The 24,642-nt window shown below is 41.5% G+C and overlaps 1 protein-coding gene across 10 annotated transcripts in view; it reads right to left on the bottom strand.

The window, feature by feature from the left end:
- Positions 1-24,642, bottom strand: part of nek1 (NIMA-related kinase 1) — a 168,244-nt gene that overhangs the window by 111,413 nt on the left and 32,189 nt on the right. For all 10 annotated transcript variants that reach the window (XR_005942807.1, XM_041186071.1, XM_041186074.1 and 7 more), the window contains 4 exons: positions 19,998-20,067; positions 9,406-9,551; positions 6,520-6,579; positions 5,949-6,008 (listed from right to left, as the gene is read on the bottom strand). Coding sequence is in view for 9 of the 10 variants with exons in the window: in XM_041186071.1 (XP_041042005.1) it covers positions 5,949-6,008; positions 6,520-6,579; positions 9,406-9,551; positions 19,998-20,067 (336 nt within the window). In the remaining variant the exon portion in view is untranslated. The remainder of the gene's footprint in view (positions 1-5,948; positions 6,009-6,519; positions 6,580-9,405; positions 9,552-19,997; positions 20,068-24,642) is intronic.

The following is a 24,642-nucleotide window of genomic DNA, read 5'->3' as shown; positions in this document are numbered from 1 at the left end:
TGTGGGATGTGTCTTGGTCACATCTGCCATGTATTGTGCAATGTACTGTGCTCAACCGCAGTTTGCCTGTTAATTCACATGTACCTCATGTTAATTCTGAACGTCAAGAATATAAGATAGATGTAAATAGTTTTACTTTTCTGACTGTGTACAGTAAAGTTTATTTTGTTTGTTCAAAAAGTGGAATTTTGTGGTTTTATTCTCTTAGTAAGTACCTGGGATCGCAAATTTTGTCTACTTTAAGTTACTGGTCCCTTACTGGGTCATACCAAAAATTTGGGGGCCTGGCCCAGGATCATAAGTGAAATTAGCCCTCCTCCAGCTGAGTATTTGCCCATTTGATTGCTCCTTTATCCTTTTCCACAACTATTCTAAACCTAATGCTATTTTGTTAACAGGTGTCTTTGTTGAAAAGAACAAACCCAAATCAGTTCACAGAGACTGACCATACATAATTCCTACCCTAAAAGTATACTTTCCAAAGCAACTTGCAACTGATGCCTCTATGTGGCAGTAGCAAATGAGGTTCAAATACCTGCTCCTCTACATACATAAACCATTATATCAACACAATTTAAAATATAAAACAGGCCATTCGGCTCAACTGGTGTATGCTGGTGTTTATGCTCTAGATGAGTCTTCTCTTGCCCTACTTTATCTCATCAGCAATTCCTTCCGTTCCTTTCTCCCTCATGTTTTCGTCCAGCTTCCCCATAAATGCATCACTGCTATTTGTCTCAGCTACTTGTCCCATCCAGAAGACAGGAAGAAAAACATATATAGTATACACACACGTCAGCCTGACTACTTCATCACATTATTTTGTTTTTCAAAATGGACAATTGCTGGGCTGATAAAATGGCTGCAGCTGATCACATGCTCGTAGTTCTGAAAGATTCTATGCTGTTCCAATGGACAAAGACTGCCTCATCATTTTCCTGGAATGTGGCTTGTATTGTAATAACATTCCAGCCAGGCCAACACAAAGGATTCGTAGATGATAAGTCTGCACCAGCCAGCTATGGACAAAAGTAGAGCTATTTGTGACTCCTAATCTCCAATGTTGTGCTAAAGGTCCCACTGTTACCTGCTCCAAAACACGATGGATTTCAACTTGGCACCTCATTAACGAAATAGCTCGACCCAAAACCACGGTGTCACGGGACCGAGATTTGAGCTGTTTGAATTCCTTTGATTATACGGCTCTTGAATTTTATCTCCAGTTGCGGTTTAACCTCCAAAGAGAGCCAGACTCCAGGCTAGTAGGCTGCCTTTGACCTCCATCTCTCTCCAAGTCTGAATTTAGAAAGAATCCTGTATTTCACCTATAGAGTGAACTAATACTCAAGACACAAAAATACTTTGTTGCACATTCAACGGATTCAACCTGCAACCGAGTTCCTAGGACCAAGACCAGGAATTCTGCCAGACAAAGCCACCAAAAAGAACCTTCCTTGGACATGGATTCTGGACTCACATGAAACCATAATTCTTAATTTTATCATGGTCTTTGCCCTGAACCCTTTCTTTCCCATATCCCTCTTTTATTGTATGAATGCAAAAAGGGGTGGATGCTGTGAAACTCTTTTTCCTGCGTTGTGTGTGTGTGTAAAATAAACCATCCCTCTTAGTTTACCTTATCTCGAGTTTGCTGTGGGGCTATTAATAGAGGATTGGATAACTCCAAACTGGAGGCTTGGGGAAAACACACCACAAAAGGGGGAAATCAGAAATCAAAAACACCTGTTTATGGATAGGTAGTGAGAGGAGAAATCAGGGCTGTTTAAATTAATCCCCCTCCAGTCCGTGACATACTCCTTCTGGTAGCAGGTTACAAATTCTAATCACTGTCTAGGTAAATAAGGATCTGCTTAACTCTTTGGTAGATTTATTAATTATCTCTCCCCCCCCACCCACTCAGATATATGACTGTAGATTATTTACGTTGCTCATTGGTCTGTGCTGGCCATCTGGTGTCACAGAATCTATATGAATCATCCACCTGTTATGCACTGAGGAGCTTGAAATTAAAGTATCATATTGGAGAGATCTGGTTAAAATAAAGACTCTTGGGTAATGGTTGATAACTAGAGCATATAAATTCAAGATCACCAAAAGAACAGAGACAGGCTTTTGGATTTTTTTTTAAATACAGATTTCTAGGACATGGAATGGTGGTGCAGTGGTAATATCACTGGATTAGCAATCCAGATGTCCAGCTACAGCTCTGGGGGCTGGAGTTCAAATCCCACCACGTCAGCTGGTGAAATTTAAATTAGAATTTAATTTCAATCTGAAATTGAAAACTAATCTTAGAAACGGTTATCATTGTTCACCATAAAAACTTATCTGGTTCACTAATGCCCTTTTGGGAAAGAAATCTGCTATCCAGGCTCACAGCAATGTAGTTGATTCTTAACTATCCTATGAAATGGCGTAGCAAGCCACTCAGTTAAAAGGCAACTGGGAATGGGTAACAAATACTGGCCTTGCCAACAACACCCACATCCCATGAAAGAACAAAACTAAATTATAAAAACTGTGGTGGAAGAAGAATCCATTAGTTGCTATGAAAAGGAAAGTGGGAAAATCTTTAAAAAGGGTAAAATTTCAAATGATGTGGGGAAAGGGTTGAGGATTGGGCTAAGTGGATAGCATTTTCAGATCCATGGGCATAGATGCACTCGGTCCAATGGGCCTGTGCTGATGTTCCAAATGGATGACTCTTCGAATTCATGAAACTGCATTTGCTTTGGAATAATGGAGAACCACAGCAGGACAATAAAAACAAAGTTTCCACTAAACCCCGGCGTTTAAACTGCATCTCAAACATTTAGATTAGCACATTAATGAGCAACATAGGAACACAGCCGTTCTTTTTCCATTCGTCTGATCTGCTCGGCTTTCATTAAATTTATCTACAAAAAAGAAAGACACAATTTGCGTCATTGACAATTGATTATTTTGACCTACAAATGATCGACAAGGCAACCTTTTATCTAAACACGCTACACTTAATTCTTCTCAGAAAATGCTTCAGTTTGTTGGAATCCTAGTATCTTCTGAAATATTTTGTAAGTCATTCCTTTGACTCAGCAGTTTTATGCAGATCTGGATTTCTGCAACATTCAAACAACAGAAAGAAATTTTCCCCTAAAGGTGTTAAACACTTTCGGAACTTTTCTACCATTATTTAAAAAGGGTGCCAGGGATAGGCCAAATAATTGCAGGCTGGCCAGTCTGGCTTTGGTGGTGGGAAACTTATTAGAAACGATTCTGAGACAGGAAAAACTTGTCATTTAGAAAGGAAAGGATTAATCAGGGATGGTTTTGTTAGGGGAAGGTCGTGTCTTACTAATTTAATCAACTTTTTTGAGGAAGTAACAAAAAGGATTGATGAAGGTGGTGCAGTGGGTGTTGTCTACTTGGATTTTAGTCAGGCATTTGACAAGATCCCACATGGCAGACTGGTCAGAAAAGTAAACACCTATGGGATACAGAGGAATGTGGCAAGTTGGATCCAAAATTGGCTCAGTGACAGGAAACAAAGGGAAATGGTCGAAGGATTATTACTGAATGGAAAGCGGTTTCCAGTGGCATTCCAGAGGGCTGTGCTGTATCCCTTGCTATTTGTGGCATATATTAATGATTTGGACTTGAATGTTGGAGGCATGATTGGGAAATTTGCAGATGACAAAATTGGCCGTGTAGTTGACAGTGAACAGGATAGTTGTGGACTCCAGAATCATGTCAATCGTTCAGTTGAGTGGGCGGAAAAGTGGCAAATGGGATTCAGTCCAGAGAAGTTTGAGATAATGCATTTGGGGAGGGAAAAGAAAGCAAGAGAATACACAATAAACACAAGAATATTGTGATGGATAGAGGAAGTGAGAGGTCTTACAGTGCATGTCCACAGGTTCCTGAAAGTGGCAGGACAGATAGGTAAGGTGGTAAAGAAAGCATATGGAATGCTTTCCTTTATTGGATGAGGTATAGAATACAAGAGGAGGGATGTAATGCTGGAACTGTATAAAACGTTGCTTAGGCCACAGCTGAAAATTTGTGTAGTCTTGATTGCCATATTATAGGAAGGACATAATTGCTCTGGAGAGAGTACAGAGGAGAGTTACAAGAATGTTGTCAGGGCTTGAAAATTGCAGCTACGAGGAAAGGTTGGGTAGGCTGGGGCTGTGTTCCTTAGAACAGAGGAGGCTGAAGGATGGCTTAAATGAGGTATACAAGATTGAGGGACCCAGATAAAGTAGACAGGGGTGCCCTGTTTCCCCTAGCAGAGAGGTACCAAGGGGAACAGATTTAGTGATTGATAGATTAGAGGGGACAGGAGGAAAAACTTCTTTGCCCAGATGGTGGTGAGTGTCTGGAATTTGCTGTCTGGTTTAGTCGTTGAGGCAGAAACCCTCAACTTATTCAAAAGGTACCTGGATCAGCAACTGAAGTGCTGTAACCTGCAAGGCTATGGGGCCAAGTGCTGGAAGGTGGGATTCAAAAGGGCGGCTATTTTTTTTTCTTTTTCAAATGGCACAAACACAATTGACTGAATGGCTTCTTCTTATGCTGTAACTTTTCTCTGGTTTCTATGGTCAGGGAAAAAAAACTAGCCTTCAATAGCAGTAATCATTCATTGTTCCATAATTTATCTTGAGTTTTGAATAAGATGACCTGTGTAAATCTATGTCCAATTTTCAAAAGCTAATCTAAGGGCAGGTAGTAGCTAAGTGCAAATTAGCGCACAAAAGCCAAAGAACAAAAGTAAATGGTTAAACTACATAAGAAAATAATGAATGCTCACTTGTACAATAAAAATTGCAAACCATTAAAGAGAGAAAACTTTCATTACTCCAATTTTAAAAATATAGTTTCTTCATCCCTTTCAACTAGTTGCAACTAAATTTTTGGTGAGATGGCTAAAACCAATTTTATTAGCATATGGTTGCAGCATGGTCCCACATCCCACTGTGAAATTGAAAGCTGTTTACACAACACATTACAGTTTACACATTGGGCTGAATTTTCCCAGTCCCGCAGAGGCAAGATCAAGAGCAAATTCAGAATATGACATCAGTCTGGCTAAAGGACACGTTCCCACCTCTGTGCCGAAAGCCAACCTGTGGAGAAGCTCCTCTTCTCCAATGAGGGCCTGGCAGCTGTGGTCATGCAGGAGTTTTACTACCCTGCCTCCATTTTGAGGCCCCTTTGTGGTCTCCTGCTTGCCTCAGCAGCACCCATCTATCCTGGTGGGCCCTCTCATTATGCCTCACACTTCTGTGGTTCACACACCTTCCTCAAAAAAGGATGGACGTGCAGAACCGGCTTTTAAATTGGCCGCCTCCTGGAAGGTCGCAAGCGACAACCCGCCACATCCACTCCCAGGTTCCTGACACAAAATTAACACTGACGTTGGGCTCATGACCCAGCTAGGAAAATCCAGCCCACTGTACAAAAGAGAGTGCAGAAAGGGTTTGAACCGAATATTCTCCACAAAGTGAATTCCCAGCATGGGTGCTGCTCCCAAGGGAGGAGCAGAAAGAAATGCTGAGGCAGTTATCGTTGAAGATTGGACAAGGGGTAGCGGCATAAATTTGTGCTTGAATAAGTGACTCATTCACATATCTCCTGGGAACTAAATCAGGGCAAAAAGAGGTGGTCATTCAATAAGTCATCTTGTTACCTTTCCAACCCCAGGAATTGTGGCATAGTTAGGGTGGAATAGGAGAAAATTTAAGTTTGTCCTTATTTTTAAAAAAAGGAACTGGACCTCTCACTCTGCTATTTCAGCCACATCATACCAGAAATGCTAGTTTTCTTGCTTATCCTTGTAGAGGATGCCAGAGTGACATCTATGCAAATGCAACTTTTCGTCACAGACACAAGGGGGAGACTTAGACATACTCAACACGTCCAATTATAAAACCTTGCTGGGATCCTACCTGTTCCCTTTGCTTTCTTTCTCGTTCAATCAGTTCCTGCTTTTTCTTCTTGGATGCTTCCTAAAATGAAACGTAAAAGAGGGCCATCAGCTTGACGTGGAGTGCAATGAAAACAGGTTATGAATAGAATCAAAAGGACAGGTTGGAAGAGTGCTTCTTGTGATATTTATGCCTTTTGAGCTGGAAAGAGAGAAAAAGGAAAATATCAGAAAGAAAAAGGAGGAAAGGTTTGAAGGTTTCGGCTTGGTTTCACAGCATGAAGGGAAGAGGGGAAAATCTCTCCTCGTGACAACTGACTTGTGCAACTTTAATTTAACAAACATTCCTGAACAATAAAAGGTAGCACTGCATTTAAGGAGACACGGATGCAAGGGATTTTTTTTCTGCTCTATTACTAAATCACAAAAACGTGATGAAAACACGGAGAGGAAATCTCCCCCCTAAACAGGAGTTGCCAGTTTTATCCTCAAAGTTTACATGACTGCTGAAACAACTAGGATAGCTTTTGTTACCAGAGGAAGTCTTTGACTCCCTTCATCTTCCATGAAAACTCTCAACTGACTGCATATACCTCAAACATTTTCCTCCTTTCTTCCACTGGATTCATTCTCTTCACTGGAGTAGGTTGAGCCTAGATAAAAAGTGAAACTGCAAATTAGATAGCTTAATTGCAAATGAAAATGGTCAGCAGTGCACTACTATCCGTAACAGTAGCTAAACCAAAAGGGATGCTTGGGGATGGGGAATTGTGGAGGAGGAGGCAGGGAGAGATTACCAAGCCAAAGCAAAATCACCCATCATTTCTTTTTATAAATTAAGTGCCATTTCATTGTTTGTAAGCTTCAAATTACAGAACTGATTTAATAAACTTAAATCAGATAACATAGGAATAAAAGTACACCATTCAGTCCTCAAGCCTTAACTCCATTTACCTGCCTTGGTTCTATATGCTTGTGTAACAAAATCTAACAATCTCGATTCTGAAATTTTCAATTGACCCAGCCTCAACAGATTTTTTGGGAGGAAGAGGCATAACATTTGGAAAATAATATTTATTTTAAACATTATCCTCCTTTCTTTTTGACATCTGCTTCCACAAGGCACTCCTTCCATTACTGGTCACTGTTTAAAAATAAGGGGTCACCCATTTAAAACGGAGATAAGACACAGATTTTTTACCCAGAGGGTCGTGAGTCTTTGGAACTCTCTTTCTGAAAAGGTGATGGAAGCAGAGTCTTGGAATATTTTTAAGGCGGAGGTGGATAGATTCTTGGTAAGCAAGGGGGTGATAGGTTATTGGGGGTAGGCAGGATACAGATTTGAGGTTATCATCAGATCAGCCATAATCTTATTAAATGGTGGAGCAGGCTCAAGGGGCCGAATGGCCAACACCTGCTCTTTGTTTGTTTGTCAGCCTGGTTACGATGGATAAATAAGTTGAAAGGCAAGAAGTATTACCCAGACAATTTATATTACTTATTAAAACATTTTCCATTGACTTAGTTCCATCTTGCCAACATTGATTTACTTATTATATCTCTCACCCACAAATCAAAATTGAGTATTCAGCAGCCATCAGTTAAATCATCTAGGATTCTAAGCCAAGGACATGGAAAATTATGCAGATGGATTTCCTCCCCCAACCACCCCCATGCTCTAGGATGCTGTTCTTAAGATGATTTTATCATTTTTAGCACAAAATATCGAAAACATGAACAAACTATTCTCACATAACTTTGAAAGCCTTATATTAACATATACAAGCCTTAAACAGCAACCAACAGTATTCTTGCTGACCTTTTGTAAATAATCAAAAAAATGGAGAATACATAACTGAAGAGAATAAATTTACCAGGAGCAGGTTTTTATACATGCATTCTGTATAGTTACAGCAGCTGACTTATATTTCATGCTTGTTCACTCTAAAACAGGTGGATAATAAAAGTAAAGATCTGTAGCCCGAAAGTACATGCATAGATTATCAAAAGGAAAAAGTTAATTTATATAACAGGAAGCTAATCAAAATGCACTTTGTTTGTTGAAATGTTTTACAAACTTCTTTCCAAATTCTTGAACTGGGACTCTGCAAACCTCTTCCATCTGCCCCCAAATTGCTACAACCCAACATCTAAATGAGAGTATTTATAGTATTTTTACCAGCATATTTTTAAAATATGAATTTATTGCTTTACACCAAAGCATATTAGTTAATATTGCAAAAGACAATTCATCAAATGATGAATGTCACCTCTTTACAATGGCAATCTAGATCTAATTCTATTTCCCTGCTCTCTCCCCATAACCCCATATAGTCATTTGATTCAAACGTTCATTGATTCTTTCTCCTAAAAGCTGCAATGGTCGCTGCCTCAGCTGATTCCTATTGCAGAGCATTGCATGCTCCAATAACTCTCTCTTCACCCTTCAGGTAATACCAAGTATCGACAGCAGTTGGTCACTGATCCCCAAACAGAGAAGGAGACTTTCCCTATTCACCAAATTCAAACTTCACCCAAAGTTGAGCTTGGTAAGTATGCCAACTTTCCAACTTAAGTTCCTATCTTATTTTTATTTTACTGTGACTTTGGAAAGGGCTTGTGTTCTAATTGCTATGTAGTACTGGCAACTCACAGGAGAGATATGTATATTTAGATGAGTTGGTGACTTCTGCTGCAATCACAACATAAACCTGCTCTAGCTGTTATAACAGTAGTACATGCAAGACGAGTTGACCGCAGCCAACTTTACAAATATTTGGACATGAATGCTAAACCTCAATCCAGTTTAGGGGCAACTTGTTTCATATCCTTGAACTATCACTACTTACATCCTGGAATTTCCATTGTTGCGTTTGCATATTACAATTTTCTGTACAATATATGTTACAATACAATATTTTTATATGTTGTGCAGGATTCGGCATCCATCTGTTCCGCAAGATTTAATTTTTTAAAAATTCATTCATGGGATGTGGGTGTTACTGGCTCAGCCATCATTTGTTATCCATTCCTAATCACAGTTGCATACGATCCCTGCACCATAGAAGATGCCAGCAAGGAGTTCAAACTTTCACAGGGAAAAGAAACAAAAAGGAAAAGTAACAGCAAAAAAGATAATACAGAGACCACTTCAACAAACATGCTGAAACTCTATAAGTTCAAATCCACAAAGAAAATTTGACTGTGTCATCCAGTTCAAAGAAGCAATGCAAAAGCGTTTCACAACAAAAGGGGCATATATAAAAAAACTATATGTAGAAGAGGTCACCAGTTTGCATTTGTAGTCAAAATAATATTTTCCAAATCAATGAATCTCAACAGCAAAGAGAAGATGCAAACAAAATGAAATTGGTAGCAAAAAACACCAAGATAAAGCTCCACCAATCCAACAATGAAGAGAAGGATTTACTTGGTTAGGGAACAGATCCACATCTATTACTGTTACATTATTGCCTCACCTGTTTGTACTTCAGTGGTTTCTTATCAGAAATCTTTTTAGCAGCCTCTGCAGATTTTACAGTCAATGGCACTCTGTACTTGGCTGCTGGTTTGGTAATTTTCTGCGCAGGTCCTGCGGATCCTGAGACTGGGCCTGGTCTTTTTACTGCCAAGGTAAGGAAAATCTGTTTAATGATTTTAATGATTTGCTGCAAAACCTAATGTTTTCAAGTTTCTACAAGCCCTCCTCAATTGGATTTGTCTGGTGATTCAGTAGGCGCATCACAGAGACTCAGCTTCATTCCCTGATCTGTGCTTGGTTCTCAAAACTTAATTCTCAAGATACAGGAATGGCTGGTTGTTTTGTTGCTCTCAAGAAGGTGCTGGTGGCAGGGCACAGTTACAGCATTATATCTGGCCTTGCCTCCCTTGTGGTGAAACAAAAAAAAAGTCATGCACTATTAAGGAATCACCCTGTTGCAATTCAGGATTTCTCCCAAAACTTGAAACACATATTCCAGAACAAAGCAACTTGTTTGATGGTAACCCCAACACTGGATTCAACATTCAGTTTTAAATTAGCAACACACCCCAGTTGCAGTGTGGCCTAATGCAAACCTAACAGCAAGCTCACTTTGATGTATCTTCTTGCCCCACATCAATCGAAACACAAAAGCAGAAAATTACAGACCATCCTGACTCAATATGCTGGAAATCTTGTTTTGACGTAGCAGATGATGTGCGCCAGGCAGACCAAATCCACAAGGGAAACTTGATCGTACTATCACAACGGTCTTACAATTTGTATTTATTACGAGACGATGCGTGCAGTGAGTTCAGAAATAATGAGTCCACCAAGATCTTTAGAGATCTTAAAAGTTAAATTAGAAAAATTATTAGCACATACATAAGACTATAATTACTTAATACTATAACAACTCCTGCAATTCCTAATTAAGCTGACTCCCAGTTACACACACATTTTAAGGCAACAGTCCAAAATAGATTGTAGATTTAAAAGCAAAACCAGCAAGTTAACACAGTACCCACTTGACAATGGAATTCCAAATGGCTTTCGCAAACTTCAGTTACTGGTCATAACAGACTTATGCACAAATGGCCGGAGGCTTCTTGAAGGCTGGGGTTGTTCCTTGGAGCAGCAAAAGTTGAGAGAGGACCTGATAGGAGGTGTATAAGATTACGAGGGGCATAGATAGAGTGGATAGGAAGGCACTTTTTCCATTAGTAGAGGGGTCAATAGATTTAAGGCAAGAGGTAGAAGGCTAAGAGGGGAGATGAGAAACCTTTTCACCCAAAAGGTGGTGGGAGTCTGGAACTCACTGCCTGAAAAAGAGTGGTTGAGCCAGAAACTCTCATAACATTTAAGTATTTAGATATTCACTTGTGTTGCCATAGCCTCCAGGGCTACGGGCCAAGAGCTGGAAAACGGGATTAGTATCGTCAGATCTTCGTTGACTGGCACAAACATGATGGGCCGAATGGCCTCCTTCTGTGTAAACGTCTATAAGTCTGTTTCACACACTCCGGTTAGATCTTACATGGCCCTCTCCTCATGTAGTCTTTCATTCTCCTTTATACATGTTGCTCTCTCTTTAATATGTAAACTCTATTGTTCCATGTGTCTTTGGAACGGTACCTTTCCCATAATATAAAAACTTTCATGTAGCCAAAATTGTCTGTAACCTTTGGGAAAAATAAACACACTCCTTAGCCTTGCTTATCTGGCTAGATGTAAACAGACAAACATCCGTTTGAAATCCAAATAATCCCTTCATATACCTAAAAATGCAAAATCCTCTGAGGCCAACTGGAACTGGCAATAGACGAGGTCTTAGCAGCACTGCCAACAAATTTTTTAAAAATCCTTATAATTGAAGTTTTCTAGGAATGGAAATATGCATCCTTATACATAATATAAATGGGATACAGCTTTGCAGGAGTGACAAATACTTTTTCTTACACCAGTGGGTTAAGCAATCAAGATAACATGGAGCTTTCCAGACAAACTCCCTTCTATTTGAAAGGTGGTAACAGCAGACTAATGGATCTTAATGCCAAGACTAAAACAAAGTCGAATAATATAAGCAAAATAGTACAATAAAGCTCTTACTCAAAGTGACAAAAATTGAATCTGTTTAAATATCTTATTAGATCATAAGCTGCAAGGCTTTTGGAAGAAAACAAAATGCTAGAAAAACTCAGCAGGCCTAGCAGCATCTGTGGAGAGAGAGAAACAGACTTAACATTTCAAGTCTGTATGACTCCTTCAGAGCTAAAGATAAATGGAAACATGATGGCTTTTGGAAATAAAAGAAGCAATAGTGACATGAGGAAAAACCTTTTCACACAGCGAGTTGTTAGGGTCTGGAATGCTCTGCCAGAAAGTGTGATGGAGGCAGATTCAAATGAGGTATTCAAAAGGGAATTCGACTTTTATTTGAAAGGAAAGAATATTCCGGGTTATGGGGAGAATTACTCAGTCGAAGAGCTGGTGCAGACACGATGGTCTGCTGTGGCAATTCTGAGATTCTGTGATGCAGCCTTTCAAAGATTTCTTGATGCAATGTTTTCACTTTGTTGATGGAATAATCTCCGTTACTACACAGTCCAGCTGTATATATTAATCAGAAGTGCAACTGAGCTTAAAAAAAACTGAGAGAAGGCTGCTCTGTTTCTCTCTTCACAGATGCTGCCAGGCCTGCTGAGTTTTTCCAGCATTTTCTGTTTTTGTTTCAGATTTCCAGCATCCACAGTATTTTGCTTTTATATTAGGGAAGGTTGCTGCATGTATTGCCCAAATTAGTCTTCATCAAGCCAGTAGTCATTCGTGCATTTATTGTGCAGAACTGTTAGATGAGTAACATTTACTTGTCTTGCAAAACTAATGAATATCTTTGGCCATGTTTAATTGGAATAGTCCTCAAGACAAAGGTCCAGCATTCCAAGCTAACCTGTAAATCAAAGGGCCTGCTCACAATTGGCAGGCAGCTGGCTTCTACAGTATTATCTAGCAAGTGATGATAGCTTCCATCCCAGGATTTTTTTTTAAATGATGCAGCAAATGATGATGATCTGGGATTACTGTATGAAAAGGTGGCAGAAGCAGATATAGAAACAATTTAGTAAAGGAATTGGATAAATACTGGAAAAAGAAAATATTGCTAGGCTTCGGAAAAAGAGCAGGGGAGTGGGACACCTTCAAAAAGGAGTCAGCACCGGCACAATGGGCCGAATAGACTATCATTCACCAAGATAAAAGCAAAATACTGCGGATGCTGGAAATCTGAAACAAAAACAAAGACCTGTTGAGTTTTCCCAGCATTTTCTGTTTTTGTTTCAGGCTCTATCATTCTGTCCTTCTATGCACGAGATTCTCTGCAATGATTCAGGCTGCAGATTGAAAAGTCAACTTTCTTCCTTTCTAAATTGCCCCTGATGGAGTATAATAATGATGTCCGACACCATGCAGGACAAAGCAGCCTGCTTGATTAGCACCCCATCCACACCTTAAGCATTAACTTCATCCACCACTGATGCAGTGGCAGCGGTGTGTACCATCTACAAGGTGCACAACAGCAGCTCACCAAGGCTCCTTCAACAGCACCTTCCAAACCCACTACACCTACCGTCTAGAAGGACAAGAGCAGAAGGCACATGGGAACACCACCACTTGCAAGTTCCCCTCCAAGCCACACAGAATCTTGACTTGGAAATATATAGCTGTTCTTTCACTGTCACTGAGTCAAAGTCCTGGAACTCTCTTCCTAACAGCACTATGGGTGTTCCTGCACCACATGGACTGCAGTGGTTCAAGAAGGCAGCTCACCATCACCTTCTCAAGGGCAATTAGAGATGCGTAATAAATGCTGGCCTTGCCAGCAATGCCTACATCTGGTGAATAAGTAAATAAAAATAGATTTTCCCATTTTCCTTCAACTCAAATTTATGCATACTGTCATTTAAAAAGGAACTGACCCAGACATAATGCAATTCCCTGACAGAAGTATCTTATGAATCCAGGTGATATCTTGGGGGAGACAGTGGTATAGTGATAATGTCACTGGACTAGTAATCCAGAGGCCCAGGCCAATGATCTGGGAACATGGGGCCAAATCCCATCATGGCAGCTGGAAGAACTTAAAAATTTAGTTATTAAATCTGGAATATAAAACTAGTCACAGTAATGGTGACCATGACAATTATCATCACGAATGTCCTTCAGGGAAGGAACTCTGCTATCCTTACCCAGTCTAGTGTGAGAATGGATGTTATTTCTTTTTTCCAATATAGTTTTGTTCTCTGAAGAAGGATGTGTGTGTAAATTATTTCATTAAGCTGAGGAAAATTTGCTAGAGACAGGATGTCTGGGAGATTTAAGACATGAAAGGATAGAGGATAGAGATTGTAATAAGATATCATGGTGGGTTTGAGGTACAAGTAAATAGGTTGGATCAAATATTTGCATTTTTAGATAAGTTGAGAGTTTGTTTGAATATCAAAGGGAAGTCAGGGGTGACAAGCAAAATTTTTGCGTCTTACATGGGCAAATAAAAAGGGTATATTACATGTTATAGACCCGAAAGCAGAGACAAAGTAGAATCACAGAATTTAACGACACAAGAGGTGCCAGTCAGCTCATCACACCTGCTTGGCTCTCCAAATAAGCATTATGACCGAGTGCTATTCCCCACCTTTTTGCTGTACCCCTGCACATTGCTCCTATTCAAATAATCATCAAATGCCGTCTTGAATGCCTCAGTTGAAGCTGCCTCCACCACGCTTCCAGACCCGAACAACTTGTTGTGTGAAAATGTTATTTCTCACGTCACATTTGCTTCTTTACAAATCACTTCAAATCTGTGCCCTCTTGTTCTTGATCCTTTTGTGAGCGGGAACAGCTTCGCCCTATCTACTCTGTCCAGCCCTCTCATGATTTCAAACATCTCTACCAAATTTCCTCAGCCTTCTTCTCTCTAAGGAAAACAGTCCCAACCCCTCTAATCTATCCTCAGAGCTAAAGTTTCTTATCCCTGAAGCCATTCTTGTAAACCTCTTCTGCACTCTCTCTAATGTGTTTTTTTCTAAAAGTTCATTAAAGGGATGCGGCCTTCACTGGTGGGGCTAACATTTATTGCCCATTCCTAGTTGCCCTTGAGAAGGTGGTGGTGAGCTGCCTTCTTGAACTGCTGCAGTCCATGTGGTGAAGTATACCCACAGTGTTGTTAGGGAAGGAGTTCCAGGATTTTGACCCAACGACAGTGAAGGAACGATGATATTTTTCCAAGTCAGGATGGTGAGTGACCTGGAGGAGAACTTCCAGGTGGTGGTGTTCCCATCTATCTGCTGCCCTTGTCCTTCTAGGTGGTAGTGGTTCTGGGGTTGGAAGTTGCTGTCTAAGGAGCCTTGGTGAATTCCTGCAATGCATCGTGTAGACAGTACACACTGCTGCTACAGTGCATTGGTGGTGGAAGGAGTGAATGTTTGTGGATGTGGTGCCAATCAAGCGAGCTGCTATGTCCTTGACGGTGTCCAGCTTCAGTGTTGTGGGAGCTGCATTCATCCAGGCAAGTGGGGAGTATTCTATCACACTCCTGACTTGTGCCTTGTAGATGGTGGACAGGCTTTGGGGACTCAGGAGGTGAGTTGGTCGTTGCACAATTCCTAGCCCCTGACCTGCTCTTGTAGCCACAGTATTTATATGGCTAGTCCAGTTCAGTTTCTGGTCAATGTAACCCCCAGGATGTTGATAGTGGGGGATTCAGTGATGGTAATGCCATTGAACATCAAGGGGGGATGGTTGGATGCTCTCTTGTTAGAGACAGTCATTGCCTGACACTTGTGTGGTGCAAATGTTACTTGTCACTTGGTCAGCCTAAGCCTGGATATTGTCCAGTTCTTGTTGTATTTGGACATGGACTGCTTCAGTACCTGAGGAGTTATGAATGGTGAACATTGTGCAATCATCAGCGAACGTGCCCACTTCTGACCTTATGATGGAAGGAAGGTCATTGATGAAGCAGCTGAAGATGCTTGGGCCAAGGACTCTACCCTGAGGAACTCCTGCAGTGATGTCCTAGAGCTGAGGTGACTGACCTCCACCAACCACAACCACCTTCCTTTGTGCTACATATGACTCCAACCAGCAGAGAGTTTTCCCCCTGGTTCCCATCTTCACAGTCCTGACCCTCTTCCTGTTCACATACTTCCTATAATATGGTGCCCAGAGCTGTACACAATATTCCAGCTAAGATTTGACGAGGGTCTTATATAAATTCAGCTTAATCCCCTTACTCTTGTACTCTATGCCCCTATTAGTAAAGCCCAGGGTACTATCTGTTTTATTAACTGTTCTCCCAACTTGTTATGCCACCTTCAATGATCTATGCACATATACGCCCAGATCTTTTGGGTCCTGTACACCCTTCAAAATTTCACCCCTTATTTTATATTGTCCGTCCAGGTTCTTTCTACCAAAATGCATCGCCTCACACTTCTCTGCATTGAACTTCATCTGCCACCTATCTGCCCACTCTACCAACTTGTCTATGTCCTTTGAAGTTCTACACTGTCGTGCTCGCAGTTCACAACACTCCCAAGCTTCATATCATCCACAAACTTTGAAATTGTCCCCTGCACACCAAGATCTAGATCATTAGTATATATCAAGAAAAGCAAGGGTCCCAATATCGAACCCAGGGGAACTCCACTACAACCTTCCTCCAGCCCGGAAAATATCCATTGACCATCACCCTCTACTTCAGCCAATTTTGCATCCACGTTGCTACTGTTCCTTTTATCCCACGAGCAATAACTTTTCTCACAAGTCTGTTGAGTGGCACTGTATCAAATGCCTTTTGAAAGTCCACGTACACCACATCAACAGTATTACCATCATTGACCCTGTTCCCTCTTTCCGCTTTAGAAATCCATGCTGGCTCTTCCTTATCAACCCATATTTTTCCATGTGACTACTAATTCTATCCAAATAATTGTTTCTAGAATCTTGCCCACCACTGATATTAAACTGACTGGCCTGTAATTGCTGGGCTTATCCTAACAACCTTTTTTGAACAAGGGCGTAATGTCTGCAATTCTCCAGTCCTCTGGCACCTCCCAAGTCTAGGGAAGACTGAAAGATTATGGCCAAAGCCCTGGCAATTTCTACTCTCACTTCTTTCAATATCCTTGGATGCATCTTATCTAGTTCCGGCGCCTTGTCAACTTTACGTACCGACAGTCTATTCAACACTTCCTCCTCATCAATTTTGAACCCTTCTAGTGACAGTTTCCTTGTCTGTCACCATGGCCCGGGTAGCATCTACCTCCTTGGTAAAGACGGATGCAAAGTATTCATTTAATACCTCAGCCATGGCCCCTTCGTCCATGTGTAAATTCCCTTTGAGGTCCCTAATTGGCCCAACTCCTTTTACCACCTTTTTACTATTTATATGCCTATAGAAGACTTTGGGGTTCCCCTTTATGTTGGCTGCATGTCTTTTTTTATAATCCCTCTCCAGTTCTCTAATATGTTTTTTCACCACCCCTCTGAGCCTTCTGTATTCTTCTTGTTCCCAGTTGCATTTTCTGCCTGACCCCTGTCATAAGCACACTTTTTCTTCTTTATCTTAATTTCTATCTCCTTTTTCATCCAGGGAGCTCTAGGTTTGTTCGCCCTACCTTTCCCTTTCAATGGAATATACTTTGGCTGTGCCTGAACCAATTCTTTTTTGATGATAGCCCATTGTTCAGCTAGTTTTTCCCGCCAATCTTTCATTTCAGTCAATCTGGGCCAGCTCCGTTCCAGCCCCATCAAGTTGGCTCTCGCCCAGTTAATTATTCTTATTCTGGACTGCCTATTGTCGTTTTCTATCATCATTCTAAAACGTACAATGATCATAGTCTCCTAAATGTTCCCCCGCTGACACAGTCTACTTGGCCCACCTCATTTCCATGAATCAGGTCTTTTCTCATTGGATTGGACACATACTGCCGTAGAAAATTTTCCTGAACACAAGCTCGGAACTTGTGTCCCTCTCCACCCTTTGCACTACCACTGCCCCAGTCTACATTCGGGAAATTAAAATCACCCATTATAACTTCAGTATAATGCCTGCATCTCTCTGCAATTTCCCTGCGGATTTGTTCTTCTACATCCTTCTTACTAGATGGCAGTCTACAGACTGCACCAAGCAATGTAATTGCACCCTTTTTATTCCTTAGCTCTAGCCAAAATTGATTCTGTCATTGAGCCCTCTGGGACGACTTCTTTCTCCAGCACTGCAATGCTCTCCTTAACCAATCCCGCCACCCCTCCTCCTTTCCCAAGTTTTCTGAACACCTTGTACCTGGGAATATTTAACACCAGGATCTGTGCCTGTAACTCCCCAATCTTATTTACTATACTCTGTGTATTCACATACATGCATAGTAACCGATTTAGATTTTGTTACTTTCTGCCTCGTCCCGGCTGTATTTACTAACTTACTATTCTTTATACCAGTGCTATCTATCCCTCCCAGTTTTTTGTGCACGCTGGTATTCCTCTCTAATATTTTCTTTTGGTTCCCACACCCCTGCCAAGTTAGTTTAAAGCCCTCCAACAGCACTAGCAAAACGCCCTGCAAGGGTCTCAGTCCCAGTTCTGCTCAGGTGCAACCCATCCAACTTGTATAGGTGCCATCTCCCCCAGAGCCAGTCCCAGTGTCCCAGGAATCTAAAGCTCTCCCTTTCCAGCCACGCATTCATATGCCTCATCCTCCTATTTCTGTACTCACTGGCAAATGGTACTGGGAGTAATCCGGAGATTACTACATTTGAGGTCCTTCTTGCTAATTTTCTACCTAGATCCCTAAATTCTGAATACAGGACCACATCACCCTTCCTACCTCAGTCATTGGTACCAATGTGGACCACGGCCTCTGGCTGTTCACCATCCCCCTGATTAATGTCCTGCAGCCACTCTGACATCCTTGACCCTGGCACCAGAGAGGCAACATGCCATCCTGAAGTCACGTCTACAGCCCGAGAAACACCCATCTGCTCCCCTAACCAATGGATCCCCTATCACTATTGCTCTTTCTTTCTTCTTCCTCCCCCCCTGTACAGCCGAGCCAGTCGTGGTGCCACAAACTTGACTCTGACTGCACTCCTCTGAAGAAGCAGCACCCTCACCAGCTTCCAAAACGGAACACTGATTTGTGAGCGGGACCCCAAGGAACTCCTGCACTACCTGCCTATGTCTCTTGGACTGCCTGGTGGTCACCTATTCCCTCGTAGCCCTTAAGCTGCAGTGTGGCCACCTCTCTGAACTTGCTATCCACATAGCTCTCAGCCTCATGGATGTGCCAGTGACTCCAGCTGCCGTTCGAGCTCTGAAATCCAGACCTCAAGTTCCTGCAGTTGGCAGCTCTTCCTGCAAGTGGTCATCTAGGACATCGGTAGCATCCATGAAATCACACGTATTACAGGACATGCATTCCACCCGACTGAACCGCCTTGCCAGTGATGCACACATCCCATGAAAGAATAAAAAAGTCACTACTTCAGGGAAGCCAGTGGAGCCAGATAACCTTGATGGAAAGGTAGGTATCTCCAAATAGTTTTGTGACAACGAAGTACTGTATGCCTCAGCCATGACCAAATAGTCAATTTTAAAGCGCATAACATGCATATTTTCCTGTTTGAGCTATAACCAAGCTCTGCTTCCTTCACACTCTTCTCATACAGGTGGATACACTTCCACAAGCATCACGGCCAGATAATACCAACTGAAGTGGTTATTTTCCATGCGCAAATTTCACTGGACAGTGAACTTCAGCTGCCCTGATGCTATTGATGTGCATGCACCTTCCAACAGAACAGCTGCATGGCTTTTGGAAACAGGAATCCTGCTTCATTTTTAATGTTTCCATACATGGGAAGCTGAGGTAAACTGCAACATCCCTTTTATAAACGAGGTCATTAAAAAATTAACAAGAAATTACACCTGCTCATCTAATGGGCTTGACCCCACATTTGGCAGTGTGCTTATCCATTGATCCCTGGAGAAGTAGCTGTGAATAACGTTTAACAGCTAGTAGGAGATTAGAGAGCCAAACAAATCACATGCTATCTTTAGATGTCACCATATAAAAGTTGACCTTTGGAGCATCGAAAAGTCCCTCCAAAAACAGGGATTAACTTGTACGCCAATGAAATACTGGCATGGGTGTGGGTGGTCACCATTTTGAGATGTCACCTGCTTCTGTGCAGAGTGAGTGTGTCTCAAACTACCATGCACCTTTGTTACACAGCCTGTATCACCTGCTTGATCGCTTATGCCCAGTTATAAAGGAACTGGAAACTAAAACATGCATTTGTGGGGAGAAAAACTGAGGCTGACATCTAACGTGAGTATAGCATGTCACGACTGAAAAAGTGGGTAGCTTCTCAGCTGAGTATATGCAAAACCATGATTCTTGAGGCCAGAAAAATTGGGTTGGCTTACATGCTGGGTCAACTTACACACTGCAATTAATGGTTGGTTCTCCAATTATAAAAAAAGGCTTTTACAACAGGTTAGAAGAAAAACATGTAGACAAAGGTCTCTTACCTGCTGCACTGGTAATAACTGGCTTTGAAGCAGGATGTAGAACTGTATGACCAAATTCTTCAATAATGAGCTAGAAATGTAGGTAAGGGAAGAAGAATTACCATTCTGCAAATTATTCTTCTTCACACATCAGAAGTATTTCAGGCACCAAATTCCACTAGCATTAGTAAGTTTTATCTTGCATCATTTTACGAACACATGAATTAGGAGGAGTAGGCCACTCGACCCTGTTCCACCATTCAATAAGATTACGGCTGATCTGATTATAACCTGCACTCTACATTCTTGCCAGCCCCCGATAACCTTTTACCCACTTGGTAATCAAGAATCTATCTAGCTCTGCCTTGAAAGTATTCAAAGACTCTCCTACTCAAAAGGGAATGGAAACAGAGTCCCAAAGACTCATGGATCTGAGAGAAATCTCTGTCTTAAATGAGCAAATCCTTATTTTGAAACAGTGACCCCTGGTTCTAGATTGTTCCTCATGAGGAAACATCCTCTCCACAACCACTCTGTCAAGACCCCTTAGCACCTTAAAAGTTTCGATCAAGTCACCTCTTATTCTTCTGAACTCCAGCTGATTCAAGCCTAACATGTCCTACCTTTCCTCATAAGACAACCTGCCCATTCTTGGTATTAGTCTAATAAACCATCTTCTCAAGCATTTACATCTTTCCCTAAATAAGGCAAACAATACTGTCCATAGTACTCCAGATGTGGTCTCATCAGTGCCCTGTATGACTAAAGCATCACCTCCCTACTTTTGTAATCAATTCCCCTCACAATAAAACGAGGACATTCTATTAGTTTCCTATTTAGCTGCTGTACCTGCATGCTCACCTTCTATGGTTCATGCACTAGGATACCCAAATCCCTCTGAATCTCAGAGCTCTACAATTTCTCACCATTTAGATTATATGCCTCTTTTTTTTATTCTTCCTGCCAAAATGGACAATTTCACATTTGCCCGATCTTTACCCACTCACTTAACCCATCATTTTTTATCATTCCTTCCCACTCATTTTTTTCCCCCTAAATTGGACTTTGTTCATCAATCTCAATGTACACACCTCTCTCAGGTCACGGCAGAACACATTCTGCTTTGCACGTTATCACAGTACACTGAGCATCCTATACAGCTGTACTGTTCTTCCTGATTAGGAGTAAAGTCACTGGTGACCAAAGTTATTAGCCGGTAGGGTCAGAATCATTTCTCATGAACAGATTAGGAACATAGGAACAGCAGTACAGCCATTTAACCTATCAAGCCGATTCCATGATATCATGGCTGATCTGTGACCTATTATGCCTTTTTTCTCCGCACCCTGCTCTGTCCCTTAATATATTTTATAGATTATTGCGCACCAATTGCAAACTTAATTTTAAGTGCCGTTTTCAGAACCCCCCACCCCCACCTGCATAAAGGGAGTAAATGGGCAGTTGGGTGGACAACTGTCCCATTTTATGTGCTCCCCCCCTCCACCAAAAACATGCCCAGCGGGGGCACATTAAACACAGCCTGTGATTAAAGTACTATTCCTGCTTTTGTGCTAATTGGAATAAGAAATGCTGGCTACTTAATTTACCTTTTACTTGACATAGGGGATTAAAAGAAAATGCTAAATTGATTCCACAATATATTTTGCCTTACACCAAAATTCATCTCGGATACCACTTCCAAAGTTCCATAGATTATAGATGCCACTGTACCTCTAATCTATGCGCCATTTTGCATCATTACCACATGGCAGATTGTCATCTGATTACTTTCAGCCAGCACTCTATCTAGACACAATTTAAAATGAATGAAATATCTACTGAAAGCCTGTAATTTCCTGATGTCGAAAGTGGTCTACTAAAGGACGCAACCTCCAGAGATCTCAACACCCATTGGGAGCCCATTTGTGTGTGTGTCTCGGGGGTTGCCATCAGGTGCCCGGTTAAAACTTAAAATCTGGCTTCTCTTCTTTTATGAAGTAGAAATCATAGGTTTTGAAATTTCACCAGCAGTGCGAGGACAAGAAAGTAAATGGGAAAAGTGGTATATGTAAAGGTTACAGGTCACTGTTAGAGAGTCATCTTCCCCAAGGGCACTTTTTGAACAAGAGCTCTAAACATCAAAAGAATATTGGGCTGTCCTGGTAATCTGTCAGTGTTGCCTCCACTCTTAAGCTTGTGTGTGATCCTTGCGCTTATTTCAAGAAATGTGGAGACGGCCAAGAGATAAAGCCTCAATATAGGTGGTACCTTGTCCTGCAGTCTGTGCGGCTCGGGGCATTTCATTATGTTAAAGGTGCTGTACAAAAACAAGTTGTTGTTGTTGACGATAGGGGCAAACCAAGTGATCTTTTGACATTTGCATCAGATCTTGTGCATGCAAATTCAGTACATCAGGAACAGAATTGTCCCTGCTGCACGAGTACCTAAACCAAATGTTGATGCACTACCACTCACTGTAGCCCCTGCATATTGAGTCTCAATAGGGAAAAGGTTCCTTCTCGTATTGTTTGGTGCTATACACATATCATTCAGTGCAATCTGAAATTTGAAAGAAAATTAACATTGCACAATTAGGATCAAAGAAAGGGAATGCTTTGATCCGCTGATGTTCCTCATGTATTTATTCAACTCATGAGAATGAGAAAGAAATAATCTGCATTCACAGAGCACCCTTCACAACCTCAGGGTATCACAAAGCGGTTTGCAGACAATGAAGCACTTTCGATGTGTAGTCACCGTGGTAATGTGGAGAAACATGCCAGCTGATTTGCATGCAGCAAGGATTCAAAATCAGCAATGAGACAAATGGTCAGATAAACTGAAGTTAGCGAGGTTGATTGAGAGATAAATGTCAGTCAGGATTGCAGAGAACGTCATGCTCAGGGCAGAACAGGCCTGTTAACACCAAAGCAAAGCGCTGCACATCCTGGAAATATGAAATTAGAACAGAAATTGCTGGAAATGTTCAGCAGGTCATACAGCATCTGTGGAGAGAGAAACAAAACTAACCTTTCATCAGAAGTGGAAAAAGTTAGAGATGTAACAGGTTTAATGCAAAGACAGAGGTAAGGAAAGGGAAGAACAAAATGGAAGGCAGGAGAGATTAAAATGACAAAAAAGATAATGATGTCAAGGCAAAAAGATGATAACGAAACAAGGTGAATCTAGAGGAGCTGTAAATGGAAATAACAGAATCCTCAACAACAGCTACCAGCCAAATAAAAAAAAGGGGCTCCAGGTTATCATCTTGAATTGTTGAACTCAACGTCGAGTCAAGTCTGGAAGGATTAAAATTGCCTTATCAAAAAAATGAGGTATTATTCCTCCAGTTTATGGACAGCTTCACTGAGACAATGTTGGAAGCCAAGGAAAGAGAGATCAGAGTGAGAATGTGTGGAGAAAACAACAAGCAACTGGAAGCTCGGAATCATGCTTGCAGACTGAATGCAGGGTCTATTTAATGTCTTATCAAAGAAAGCACTGCTGACACCACAGTAATCCTTCAGCACTGCAATAAATTGTCATCCCAGAATAAATGCCTGAGTCGGACTGAGGCTTGAAGGCAAAATCTTCTGATTCAGAAGTAGGAGTGCTGCCATTGAGCCATAGCTGACAGCAGATCAAGAACATAAACATAAGAATAAGAATAACAGGAGCGACTTAATTTATCCAAAATTATTTACACATACTTGAACTCGTCCTCACCAATCTACCTGTCATTGGTGCATCTATCCATGACAGTATTGGTAGGAATGGAGATGAAGTCCCACCCTCACATTTGAGAATACCCTCTATCGTGTTGTGCAGCACTACCCCTGGTGATAAATGGGATAGATTGTAAACAGATGCAGCAGCTCAAAACTAGGCATCCATGAGGCACTGTGAGCCATCAGCAGCAGAATTGTACTCAACCACAATCTGTAACCTCACAGCCAGGCATACCTCTCTCTACCATTTCCATTAAGCTGGGGGAATCAACCCTGGTTCAATGAAGATAACAGGAGGGCATGCCAGCAGCAACAGCAGGCATACCTAAAAATAAAAGGTGTCAACCTGGTGAAGCTACAACACAGGACGACTTGCATGCCACAGAACTAAGCAATCCACAACCAACAGATTGGATCCAAACTTTGCAGTCATGCCATATGCAGTCATGAATGCTGGTGGGCAATTAAACAATTAACAGGGGGTGGAGGCAGCTCAACAAATATCCCCATCCCCAATGGTGGGGGAGCGCAGCACGTCAGTGCAAAAGAGAAGGCATTTGCAACCATCTTCAGCCAGAAGTTTTTTTTTAAAAATATTCATTCACGGGAAGTGGGCTACACTGGCTAGGCCAGCATTTATTGCCCATCCCTAATTGCCCTTGTTCAGAGGGCATTTTTAAGAGTCAAGCACATTGTTTTAGGTCTGGAGTCACATGTAGGCCGGATCAAGTAAGGATGGTAGATTTCGTGAAGGACATTCATGAACCAGATGCGTCTTACATAAGAACTAGGAGCAGGAGTAGGCAACTCAGCCCCGCCATTCAATATGATCATGGCTGATCTCATTTCGGCCTCAACTCCAATTTCCCGTCCTCTCCCCATAACCTTTCAACCTGTTACTAATTAAAAATCTGTCGATCTCCTCCTTAAATTTATTC

This window comes from Carcharodon carcharias, chromosome 4 (assembly GCF_017639515.1).
Source record: "Carcharodon carcharias isolate sCarCar2 chromosome 4, sCarCar2.pri, whole genome shotgun sequence".
In the NCBI taxonomy this organism is placed as follows: domain Eukaryota; kingdom Metazoa; phylum Chordata; class Chondrichthyes; order Lamniformes; family Lamnidae; genus Carcharodon; species Carcharodon carcharias.
The sequence above is the reverse complement of the archived record's forward strand: the minus strand, read 5'-3'. Positions and strand labels throughout refer to the sequence as shown.